The 13373-nt window shown below is 40.1% G+C and overlaps 1 protein-coding gene across 1 annotated transcript; it reads left to right on the top strand.

Moving 5' to 3' along the window:
• Window positions 1-11288: 11288 nt before the first annotated feature.
• LOC133864626 (glyoxylase I 4-like) lies at window positions 11289-13073 on the top strand. Its single transcript, XM_062301014.1, has 3 exons — window positions 11289-11541; window positions 11643-11748; window positions 12647-13073. The coding sequence occupies exons 1-3, from the start codon at window positions 11387-11389 to the stop codon at window positions 12896-12898; spliced, it is 513 nt and encodes a 170-aa protein (XP_062156998.1). The 5' UTR covers window positions 11289-11386; the 3' UTR covers window positions 12899-13073.
• The last annotated feature ends 300 nt before the right edge of the window (window positions 13074-13373 follow it).

The following is a 13373-nucleotide window of genomic DNA, read 5'->3' as shown; positions in this document are numbered from 1 at the left end:
AAGGCGCTGCTTGACCTTGGAGCCAGTGTCAATCTCCTACCCTATTCAGTTTACCTGCAATTGGGGTTAGGAGAATTGAAGCCCACCTCAATGACACTGCAACTGGCTGACCGGTCAGTTAAGATACCACGGGGAATAGTGGAGGATGTTTTGATTAAGGTGGACAAGTTTTATTTCCCCGTGGATTTTATAGTGCTAGATACTGAGCCGGTACAGAATGTTGGAGTTCAAATACCGGTGATCCTCGGGCGACCATTCTTAGCTACGGCTAACGCCTTGATCAACTGTAGGACGGGGGTAATGAAGATCTCCTTCGGCAATATGACAGTGGAGCTGAACATCTTTGACATCAGCAAGAGGCCGAGGGAATGTGATGAGATCGAAAGTGCCTGCTTGACTAAGGAGATCATAAAGGAAGAATCAAGCACCAAAGACCCCCTGGAGGCATGCTTTGCTCAGTTCAGAGAAGATCTGGACTTGGATGAGTTACTTGAGCAAGCAAATGCCATTTTAGAGTTTGCTCCTCTGGTGAGCAAGGAAGAAGAGGAGGCAACAGTACCTGAGCCTCCTAAGAAGGAACTTAAGCCCCTGCCGGACAATCTTAAGTATAAGTTCCTAGGTCCAGCTGAAACTTTTCCTGTAATCATAGCTTCGGATCTACATGCTTCTCGAGAGGAGAAATTGTTAGACGTGTTGAGAGAGCATAAGGAAGCTATAAGCTGGACCATAGAAGATATTAAGGGAATCAACCCCTCGGTGGTTATGCACAAGATACATCTGGAGGAAGACACCAAACCATCAAGGGAGCCACAGAGAAGGCTAAACCCGACCATGCAGGAAGTCGTCAGAGGAGAAGTAATCAAGTTATTGGATGCAGGAGTCATCTACCCAATCTCTGACAGCAAATGGGTGAGCCCCATTCATGTCGTGCCCAAGCGAGCTGGAGTAACGGTCGTGTAGAACAAGGAAGGTGAGTTGGTCCCAACTCGAGTACAGTCTGGATGGAGAGTCTGCATCGACTACCGCAAGCTGAACACCGCCACCAGGAAAGATCACTTTCCTCTTCCGTTCATTGATCAAATGGTGGAGCGGTTGGCCGGGCACGAGTATTACTATTTTTTGGATGGTTATTCTGGATATAACCAGGTCCCTGTGGACCCTGAAGACCAAGAGAAGACGACCTTCACTTGTCCGTTCGGGACGTTCGCCTACCGACGCATGCCCTTTGGCTTATGCAATGCACCCGCTACTTTTCAGCGGTGCATGATCAACATCTTTTCTGACATGGTGGAGCGTTTCCTGGAGGTATTTATGGACGACTTCTCGGTTTTCGGGTCATCTTTTGAGGAGTGTTTGCACCACCTCACGTTAGTCTTGGTGAGGTGTAAAGAGAAGAACCTGGTACTCAATTGGGAGAAGTGCCATTTTATGGTACAGCAAGGAATTGTGCTCGGGCACATCATCTCTCATCGGGGGATAGAGGTAGATAAGGCGAAGGTAGACCTGATATCCAACCTTCCGCCCCCACGGACGGTAAAAGAGGTTCGCTCTTTTCTAGGCCATGCAGGATTTTATCGGCGATTCATCCAGGACATCAGTAAGATCGCCCGGCCCTTGTGCAAACTGTTGGTGAAGGAGGCCCCTTTTATTTTTGACGAGGACTGCAAGAAGGCATTTGGGGCCTTGAAGGCAATTCTAACGTCCACACCCATCATTCGGTCCCCGAGCTGGGGTACACCTTTCGAGATCATGTTTGACGCGTACAATTACGCCGTTCGAGCTGTGTTGGGGCAGTGCATTGACAAACTTCCCCACGTCATTTATTATGCAAGTCAAACTCTGAACGACGCCCAGCTTAATTATTCGATCACTGAGAATAAGCTGCTGGCAGTCGTATTTGCTCTGGACAAGTTTCGATCCTAACTACTAGGATCGAAAGTCATCATCTACTCGGATCAAACGGCATTGAAGTATCTTTTCTCCAAAAAGGATGCTAAATCTCGCCTCATCCGGTGGATTTTGCTCTTACAAGAGTTCGACATTGAGATTCGGGACAAGAAGGGTTCCGAAAACGTGGTGGCTGATCATCTCTCGAGGATAACCGTGGACTTCACGGAAGAAGCCATCCCCATCTCTGAGACCTTCCCTGATGAGCAGTTGATGCATATTGCTCATGTGCACTCACCATGGTTTGCTGACATAGTGAACTATCTTGTCACCGGTCAAATGCCTTTGCATTGGGGGCGGCAAGATAAGTCCAAATTCATGTCCGTGGTGAAGAATTTTTTCTGGGACGATCCTTACTTGTTCAAGTATTGTCCCGATCAGATCATTAGGAGATGCATTCCCGAACCTGACCAATCCAGTGTCATCTCCTTCTGTCATGATCATGCCTGTGGAGGCCACTTCAGTGCAAAGATTTTGCAGTGCGGTTTTTACTGGCCGACCATCTTTCAAGACGCTCACACTTATTGTGTTTCATGCGAGCTCTGTCAGAAGCTAGGGAGTATTTCACGCCGAAATATGATGCCCCTCAACCCCATTCTTATTGTCGAGATCTTTGATGTGTGGGGCATCGATTTCATGGGACCTTTCCCACTTTCCTTCGGCTATCTGTACATTCTAGTAGACTACGTGTCCAAATGGGTGGAGGCGGTTGCCTACAAGACCAATGACCACAGAGTTGTGGTTCAGTTTTTAAAAGACACTATATTTGCTCGTTTTGGTACTCCTAGAGCAATTATTAGTGATGGTGGAAAGCATTTCTGCAACCGGGTCTTCGAGCAGCTGATGAAGAAATATTGCATCACGCACAAGGTTACCCCTCCCTATCACCCTCAGACGAGTGGACAAGTGGAGGTTTCAAACAGAGAGATCAAGAGGATTTTAGATAAGACGGTGAACCCGTCAAGAAAAGATTGGTCTCTCCAGTTGAACGATGCATTATGGGCGTACCGGACAGCTTTCAAGACGCCGATTGGCATGTCACCTTACCGTATCGTGTACGAGAAAGCATGCCACCTGCCTATGGAGTTGGAGCACAGAGCCTACTGGGCCATTAAGCAGCTGAATTTCGATCTCACAAAGGCTAGCTCACAGAGGAAGCTCCAACTCAATGAATTGGAAGAGCTGAGGAACAATGCTTATGATTGTGCTAGGATGTACAAAGCACGGATGAAGAAGGTCCACGACCAGAACATATTGAGGAGATTTTTTGAGCCCGGTCAGAAAGTCCTTCTTTACAATTCACGTCTGCATCTGTTTCCAGGGAAGCTCTGATCTCGATGGACAGGCCCTTTCATAGTTCGATCAGTATTTTCTTATGGGGCTATTGAGATTGATGATCCAAAAAATGGCAGCACGTTCAAGGTGAACGGGCAACGACTGAAGCCATTTTTGGAGTTACAGAGCTCGGAGGTTGAGACGACCCTTTTAGAGGATCCGAGTTACTCAGAGTGATTGTCGTCAGGATGGAAAGTCTGGCTGAAGACTGAAAACTTAGCGCTTGTGGGAGGCAACCCTCATCATTTTTCCTTATCATTTGATTTTATTTCTTGTGTTTTAGTTGTGATTTTCAGGACAGTGTCTGCCATTCAAGTTTGGGGGAGCGCTTCTCTTGCAGTGTGCCCAACTTGCATCACCATTTCGGTATTGTATCTCTAGCCACATTAGGGACAATGTGCCATTCTAGTTTGGGGATGGGGTAGACATTTCTGTCTATTTTCATTTAATGTTTGCTTTGTTAATACTTGTTAATATATATACCTTATTGTTAGTTGAGCATGGTTACATCTTACTATGGTTTGCATCTCATTGGTTTGTTTAACATGTTGAATTTTGCATATCATTAAAATCTGAGATCTTTTGACTCATCTTTGGATTAGAGAGACTTGACATGTTTAAATTGTTTATCACAAGCACATTAGCATTGTTTCTGTGGGGTATGAGATTTGAATTAAAAATTATATGCCTTGAGGTTTGTAGGATGACTTGTTGATGAAACATTGGCTTATTGTTATATATATATATATATAAAATAAATATAAATAAAAAAATCTCTGCTTAGAATAATATCTCCAATTTGACTTCTCATTGAGTAACCGGGCCCCTTGCGTCATTAAGCATTGGGTGTTCGCGTAATAAAATGAGAATTTCAGCTTGGATGTTTGTTTGGCTAGTTTGACTTCGTAACCTTTTTGACTTGAGTAATTAAGCCCTTAGGGATGTTTTTACATCTAGTGTCCTAAAACCATCTGGTTTGGGAGTCACTGGCCCAACACTCGTTACATGGGTCAATTAGAAAGCTTAATGGAGTCAAGCATTGCACAGCCGACACAAAAATAATAAATAAATACTAATAAATGTAAGATAAGCCTTGGTTATTTGATGGAAGTCCTGCGAATTTTTGGATATATGTGCTTTGAGGAAAATCGAAACCCCATGACTCTATGTTATTCACACCTTACACTTTTGAACATGTGTTGTCTCAATTTTCCATCTATGAGTTAATCGATTTTTGATAACATGATAATATGATATTCATTTTGTTAGATATACTCATGATGTGTGAACCATGTGTTTGAATGATGATTTTTGCTCAATTGATAATTCAGTACTTCAATGTTTGTGGGTATCATTTCTGACAAACCCTCACGAGACTTCACTCGTCCACTTGGGAGTCCTAGGGGTTTAAAAGGCTTGTTGCATATGCTAAATGCAATCGTTTCTCCCACGAAAGAGGATTTATGTTTCATGCTTTGATTTTGTTTTCCATTTTTTTTTTGCTAAGGGACTAGCAAAATGTAAGTTTGGGGGTATTTGATGAGTGCCAAATATTGTGTGTTTGGACCCCTTGATTTACATTAGTTAAACCTTTAACCCTGTTATTTTCTGATGCTTTGATTAGTTTTTGTGTTTTTATGTTTTGTAGGTCAATAAGTGAGGAATGGCAAAATTCATGTGGAATTGCTTAGAAAATTCGGAAGTTCTGAAGAACTCGATCGATCAAACTTAAATTCGATCGATCAAATTTTGTCCGAAGTCGATCGATCGAAATTTCTCAGAACTTACTTTTGCAGAAGTGCGCCAGAACACCCAATCAGGGGCTTCTCCATGACAAAAAGCAGTTCTCCCTCTGATTTTCGCAGCAGAACACGCTGGTTTCGTGACCTTGGTTGTCTCTAGCAAGAGAGGAACCCTAGAGGGGGTTAGAGGAGTCATTTTACATGGGTTTCTAGCCCTAATTTCCTTCTATAAAAGCCATAGTCATGCCTCCTTATTGGGGAGTTCAGAGAACAGTATATAGGTTTAATTTCGTGCATTTTGTAGTGTATTCCAGTAGCTTTTGTTCTTAGACACTTTCTCTTTGTAAAGCTTTTCTTTTATTTCCATGGTTATTCTTCATTTTCTTGTGGTGTTCTTAGTCATGGAAGGCTAGTAACCTCAACTAAGGTTGAGGATGAAACCTTTCCATTGATGACACTCACACTCTTGTTATACTACTTGCACATTTGATGATATATCATATTTGTTGTTCAAAGTTCCATTCATTTAAATGCTTTATCTTTTGCAATGAATGTGGTTGTTGGTAGATATAGGACATTTAATGTGTTTCAACCGATGGATACATTGTTTTATCGGTTTAAATGATGGTATCCATTGTGATTTGTTCACTAAATGGATACATTGGATGATTTGATTTCAAATGGGTACTCTTTGTGATTTATCTTTGAGTTAGATTCATTTAATGGTTCTAGAGTTTGTAGTTAAGACATTTGAATGACATCCAAAGCTTAATGTTCTTTGGGTGTTCAAGTGGAAACCAAGAGTGTGAGTTGTTGGATTTGGTTTGGTAGATTCCTTAGCCTTAGTTCCTTTTAATTTGCATATTTCATTTCATCTCGTTTATTTAGTCTTTTGTTCTTGAATCAATCCTAAAACCTTTGGAACTAGGTTAAAATGAGGTTGATTAAACAAGACACCAATATTTGACCATTTCCCTGTGGATTCGACCTCGCACTTGCACACACTATATTGCAAACGATTCGTGCGCTTGCAAGTACTCATTAAAACACACATCAAAGCTTCCTGATCCAATCGCGGGCATTACCCGAGAGGGTCAGAGGGAAGGCTCGACAAGCTACTATCTCAGGTGTTCGGTGTAGATCCATGTGCGCGCGGAAATTATCCAGATGCTCCACGGGATCTTCAAGGCCTGTATAGAACGGGATCTCCAAGATTTTGAACTTCTCGGGAAGACGAATGTTGGCCACCTCCTCGGTGAATGGAGAGGTGGTTTTTTGTAAAATATTTTCGACTAAGGATGCTTTTCCCTTGTCGTTCTGTTCTATAGCTGCAGTCAAAACATTGCATCTCTATTCTAAAGGGGTGATCATGCCTTGCACCGCCCTTTCAGCCTCAGTTTGAGGAGGGGGAAGATGCACAGGGATTTCTTCCTCTAGGTTGTTTCTTTCTCCGGATCCCTCGACTCGGCTGCCTTCGGGTCTTTCCTCCTCCCGTCGCTCTCCGATATGACTATTGCGGACCTCTTGGACTTCTGGATCTGTGACTGTCCGGTGGAATTCCGGAACCCGACCTTGGAGAATGGCATTCATAGTGGCCAAATCCTCTATACTTTTGGCCATCTGCTCGATCCTCTCATTCAGCCGAGTGAGTTGGGGATCGTTTGAGTTTCCTTCCTCTCGAGCATTTCGATCATCCCGAGAGGCTCTGTTCGCTTCTGATCTAGTGTTCACCATAGCGGACTTGTAGTAGAGAAACGACACAAGTCGTTCCCACAGACAGCACCAAACTGTTGAGACAGTTTCCGGTAGGTGACGTGTCGATCAAGGATTCGTCTTGTAAGCTCCTGCATATTCCTGCAAAAGAGAGCTGAGTCGGGGGGGGTTCCGACAATCCCGCTCCAATGCTTAAGTGAGTGTATTGTTCTGAGGGTAAATGCGCAGAATAATGCCAAAAAGATGGATTAGCATGTACCTTAATATCTGAGGAGATTCTATTATTTATAGAGTTTGAGGAGCAGTTCAGTTAGTTCCCAATTCATGCAGTGATCGGCGGTTGAAAGAGACGTGGCCCTGGGTGTACGGATATTTCGGGTTCCGCTTACCTCGGGAGTGTAATCCACTTTCATGTCGTGCATCGTGTCCCTTAGATCCCGGGTACTTCCGAGATATACATGGACGTGGATGTCAACTGGTATTCGGGTCGACTATTCGGGCCGGGTAATCGGACCAGTTGAACAGATTAGGCCCAAGTGGTATTGACGGGCTTGGGTGGACTATTTCCTCTTTAATGCTTGGACCTGGTCGGGTGGACCCAATGGGCCTGGCTACCAAGAAGGCCGGTGTTTTCCCCAACAGTACATATGGCTTTGTGCGAGAAATTTTTTTGGTCTTGTTCATGTCCGTGATGTTGTGGCATTAACTCTAAAAAATTTGATATATTATGTATTGTATTAGCATAATCTAGACATTCAAAATATTCAACAGCATGGATACGATGGTACAAGTAACATGCGAGGTGGGTGGAATAGGTTGCAAGCTTTGATTTCAAAGGATTGTCCATATGCCTACTATATTCATTATTTCACACATCGTTTTCAATTGGTATTAATGGCAGCATCTAAAGAAGTTATTCTTATTCATCAATTTTTACTAATTTGACTTTTATTGTCAATTTTGTTGGTTCCTCATGCAATCGTAATGAAAAATTTAGGGTCACTCAAGCTGCTAAAATTGACCATATGATTGAAACTGATGAGCTTGAGAGTGGAAGGTGACTAAATCAAATTGGTACTTTACAATGGGCTGGAGATACTTGTTGGAGTTCCCACTTGACATTAGTTTCTAGCTTGATCAAAATGTTCGGTCCAACATGTGAAGTTCTTAAAATCATTCATGAGGAAACTATTTCTTCCCAACGAACAGAAGCAGATTAAGTTTATCAGGCAATGACTTTACTTGAATTTTTCTTCATCTTGCATCTTTTGAAAGAAACTCCGCAAATCATTGGTAATCTATGTCAAGAATTGCAATGCAAATTTCAAGACATTTTAAATGGCATGCATCTTGTTTCATCCACTAAAGCACTTATACAAGAATATAGAGATGATAAATGGTATGTTTTACTTACCAATGTGAAATCATTGTGCGAGAAACACAACATAGATGTATCAGATATGAATGCTCATTATGTTGACAGACGAAGTCAAGCTCACCATCAACAAGATGACTTTACAATTGAGCAGCATTATCAAGTGAATAATTTGTGTGACGGAATAGATTCTTAATTGCAAAAATTAAAACGTTGGTTTAGTGAGGATGCAATGGAGTTGCTTATTCTCAGCTCGGCTCTTGATCCTCGAGTTTCACGTGAATCTTTTAAGATCGAAGATGTTTGTCAGTTGATAAACAAATTTTATCCGAAAGACTTTACATATCTTGAAGAAGAACAATTGAAAATTGAATTTCACCATTATGAGCATAATGTACGTACATAGTTCAAATTTCAAACTTGCAGGGATTGACAAATATTTTTAAATTAAGCTATTAGCTATCTCTCAACTTGTTTTTTGAGCTATCATACTTGTGCTTACTCTTCCCATCTCTTCCACAACTACAAAACAAATATTTTTACCTATAAATATTGTTGAAACGAGACTTTGCAACAAAATTGAAAATGATCGAGTTTCTAACTGATTCTTTGTTATTATATATCCAAAGAAAAATTACTACAAAATTTAGTACATATTTAACCATAGATTTTTGGGATTTAAAAGAATGTCGGGTTCCATTTTAATAGGTGATTAAGTTAAAAATTTAAATATATTAAGAAACAATTATTTTTTGTCTTTTATTTTCTATGTATTTGGTTAACCTTGAATGGATATTAATTTTAATTTTTATATGTATTAATCAAATTTTTAATTTCAATATATTTCTCATTTATGCTTTCACTCCGTCTCATAAGAATTATTAATTCACTACCAAAAAAAAGATTTTCGCCACGTGTATGGTCACTGTACACGTGGCAAACTGTTGGCCACGTGCAAGTGGCCACGTGCGCATGCGTGGCGGATCTGGGTGTCACTAAATGCACATTTAGCCACATGTATTTTAATACACGTGTCCAAGTAGCCATGTGTATTAAAATACACGCGGCTAACTGTCAACCACGTCTAAAGTACACGTGGCGAACAATTAGCCACGTGTATTTTAATACACATGACTAACGTTGGCCACGTGTATTCAAATCCAAGTGGCTAAATGTATTTTTCTTTTTTTTATTAAAAAAAATGGAAAATTATTTTTTTTGTTTTTTACACGTATTCTTAACACACGTCGCCAACAATGATATTATTGCTTAAAAAAAAAAAAAAAAAAAAAAAAAAAAAAAAAAAAAAGAACAGATCTGTTCTTTTCTTTTCTTTTCTTTTCTTTTCTTTTTTTCTTTTTTTTTTCCTAATACGTATACGATATACCTATACGAAACACATGCAGAACCAACTCGTCGTCGACTTAGAACTGGCCGGCTGGAGTTTGGAGAGTTAGAGAGAGATACATAGAGTGAGAGATACACAGAGAGAGAGAGAGAGAGCAAGAGATGTCGGGAAGGGCGACCACGCGGTGGTCGGGGAGCTAGCCGGTGGTCCAGTACTGACGGAGAGAGAGAGAGAGAGAGAGAGAGAGAGAGAGAGAGCGAGCGAGAGACGTCGGGAAGGCTGGAGGGAGGCCGGCCACGCGGTGATCAAGGAGCTGGCCGGTGGTGCAGTATTGATGGAGAGAGAGAGAGAGACGTCAGGAAGGCCGGCCACGCGGTGGTTGGAGAGCTGGCCGGTGGTGCAGTACTGACGGAGAGAGAGAGAGAGAGAGAGAGAGAGAGAGAGAGAGAGAGAGAGAGCGATACACAAGAGAGAGAGAGAGAGAGAGAACGCGTGCACTGTGCAGTACCTTGAGAGAGAAAGAACCGCGTGCAGTAATATATATAACGAATTTTTTTTTTCTTTTCAAATATTTGAAACTTGAAATTAATAATGGTCAGGTGGGCGCGGGACAACTCCCGCGCGCCTACCTACACCAATTCTGGCCACGTGGCCTTAAGCCACGTGGACAATTCTCTTATACATATATATATATATATATATATATATTTTATCAAAACCTTAATAAAATTTGTTTTTATTAATATATATTTGATAAAAACAATTGGCCACGTGTATTAATTACACGTGGCCAATTAGCCACGTGTAATTAATACACGTGGCTAATTGCAAATATAAATATAAATATAAAAAAATTACAAAAAATATAAATATTTTAGCCACGCGTATTTATTACACGCGGCCAATTAGCCACGTGTAATAAATACACGTGGCTAGATGACATTTAGCCACGTGTATTAATACACGTGGCCAAGTGGCCACGCGTAATAAATACACGTGGCTAAATGTCATCTAGCCACGTGTATTTATTACACATGGCTAATTGGCCGCGTGGCTACAGTAACGGCTACTGTAGCCTCGTGGCTAATTGCATGTTTTTTTATAGTGATTAATCCGTCCCTATTTCGACATCATAGACTATACATTTGCGTGTTAATTAATCAAATCATGATGGTAAGTTGGTAACCCGATTACATATCATATTCACATCTTCGTGTTAATTAGTGGGACCAAATTTGTGATATGCTTTACGGGAATGTTTTTAAATATGTTCACCAAAAGAACATGAGAGAGTGACTGAGGGATCAAAAAAGACCAACGTACCTTTATGATGGCCAACTGGTATAGTGGCACACTTGCTTTATGAAGAAGAAAGACAGAAAAAGGTATAAATAATATAGTGGCGGACCAGCAGGTCCCACTTAATTAATCATAAAATAATATTTGTCGAATTAATATGTTTTGTACCCTCTACCTCAACCTTTCGGCTTTCACAATACTAAAATGAAGGCTCTAGAAACCTCTCTCCACTCTGATACAAATCATGGTTAATTTTTGAATATAAAAGCTAGCTTTTGAAAAATCTGGTAGATATGATACCATCAAGTACAGTCCAAAATCTCACTACAAGTTCAAGTTGACAGCTCACCTGTGGAGGGCCCGCGGTAGGGCCGCGATCCGAGTCAGCAACGTGGAACCTACGTGGCAGAATCATCCCCATCGGAGACTTTGCATGGAGATGGCACGTGGCTGACATGAAGAATTCAACATCTATTGCACAGCTTCCTCTATCTCCACGGCATCTATATAGACCCTCTTCCTCTCCTTCCTTTTCTGCACTCACGAGTAATCCTCCACTCTTCGCCTTTTCTTTCCAGCCTATTTTGGTTGATTATATGCTTTAATTGTTAAGTGTTTCTTGGGAAAATGAAGGAAAACGTAGGGAACCCTTTGCATCTCAAATCTTTGAACCACGTCTCACTTGTGTGTAAATCAGTTGAGGAGTCCATTGGTTTCTATCAGAATGTTCTTGGGTTCGTTCCTATCAGGAGGCCCGGCTCTTTTGACTTTGATGGGGCATGGTAATTTCACTAAACACACAAAGAATTGTGATTAATTTCCAAGAAAATAATTAATAAACATCAACAGACGGATATATGATTGTTCTTAATTATATATACAGGTTATTTGGCTTCGGGATCGGAATACATCTATTGCAATCAGATCATCCGGAGAACATGCCAAAGAAGACTGAAATTAATCCAAAGGATAATCATATCTCTTTCCAGGTAATTTTCCTTGTCTCTTTATTTCTTTTTTGTTATTTTTCTTTCTTGGTACTTTAATTTGTTTGTTTTCAGATTTAATCCGAACTAGTTTTTTTCTGATACAAGCATGCGTGCATCATATATATATACTTTTGAGTGCCAAAAGGGAAAGAAAAACTAAACAAAAAAGTGATCAAGGCAAATTCAAATACAAAAATTCAGGCATTAATTGTTCTGGTTAAGTACTCTAAGCTTGAGGAATTAAGTACTTGAGGTTGAGGGAGTATCTAAAACATTTATATGATCGTATTTTTTAAAATTGTAAATCAAAACCAACCTAATTAATGCATACTGTGGAATTTTAGATCTCTAGTGGATGTGTGATTTCATTTTTGGAGTAGTTGAATATTTTGTAAATTTGTGAGTTTTCTTTTTTATTCTTTTTAAAAAAAAATAGTTTTTAAAATCGAGTTTCTAAAAGCATAACGAATTAAACATGTCAATTGGTATTAAGATTTCCTTTATGCACCAAAAAGGAAAAAACATAATTCATTAATTCTTTGAATAATTCATTTTCTTTGGCCTGTTCTAGTGATCAGTTTAATCATTTGCCACTTAATTAGTGGTAGATATATACTCTCAACTTTTGCCAACTTTTGGAACTACTACTTTTGTCTCTTGTTCAGAGACGAGGAAAGGATAAACAATATGCTTTGTTATAATACTACATTAAATTAATACTATTTGATGTTTTTGGTAAATTTAATGATTAAATGTAACACCAAATGTATTGTTTTACAATATTCTAACACCAAACTTTGTGTTAGTTATATATATATATATATAAGAAATATCATGAGGAACATGAAAAATGATTAGATTAAATTGTGTAATGATGGAATTAATGTTTGATGGGTAGTGCGAGAGCATGGGTGCAGTAGAGAAGAAGCTGACGGAGATGGAGATCACATACGTGCGGGCAATGGTAGAGGAAGGCGGGATCCACGTTGATCAGATATTCTTTCACGATCCTGATGGATTCATGGTGGAGATATGCGACTGTGACAACCTTCCGGTGGTCCCTTTAGCCGGCGAGATGGCTCGGTCATGCTCGCGCATAAACCTCCAAATGATGCAGCATCAGCAGCAGATCCGAGTGGTCCATCAGTAGAAAATAGGGGGGTTTGGTGGAGTGCCAATAATAATAAAATCATCGGAAATGTGTTCCATTTTCTATTGCTTTTTCTTTGTGTGTGTGACAGGACAACGTTGTGAACTCATGATAATCATCATCCAAATGGGAAATTGTTTGTTTTCCAACTTTGCTGTAGAAGTTGGAATCTCAATGAGCTGTCTTGCATATTGTGATCTCAAATCTCTCTTTCTGATTCAACGCCACGTTGTTCACACCTAACTTGCTTTATAAATGCAACACTACTACATCATTAATTATACACGAGTCTAGTATTAAGTAGAGAGGAGTCTGAAATTTCATTTGTCGTAATAATTTCATGGAAGTTAGTTTTAGGACAGGATACCAGTAACGATTCAGAAAAAAAATTAGTCAGATAATTACTCTAAAAAGAATAATCAATTTAAAGTTCTTGAGAATTATTTATAAAGTTAACACTCATCATGAGTACTGA

Source organism: Alnus glutinosa, chromosome 3, assembly GCF_958979055.1.
Source record: "Alnus glutinosa chromosome 3, dhAlnGlut1.1, whole genome shotgun sequence".
In the NCBI taxonomy this organism is placed as follows: domain Eukaryota; kingdom Viridiplantae; phylum Streptophyta; class Magnoliopsida; order Fagales; family Betulaceae; genus Alnus; species Alnus glutinosa.
This window is presented reverse-complemented; position numbering and strand designations above follow the sequence as displayed.

What these genes read in the sequence shown, in the direction of transcription:
- LOC133864626 (XM_062301014.1), top strand. Translation starts at nt 11,387, where the DNA reads ATGAAGGAAAACGTAGGGAACCCTTTGCATCTCAAATCTTTGAACCAC. An exon ending in TTTGACTTTGATGGGGCATG is followed by an intron (nt 11,542 to 11,642) that starts GTAATTTCACTA and finishes TTATATATACAG; the next exon opens with GTTATTTGGCTTCGGGATCG. An exon ending in ATAATCATATCTCTTTCCAG is followed by an intron (nt 11,749 to 12,646) that starts GTAATTTTCCTT and finishes TTTGATGGGTAG; the next exon opens with TGCGAGAGCATGGGTGCAGT.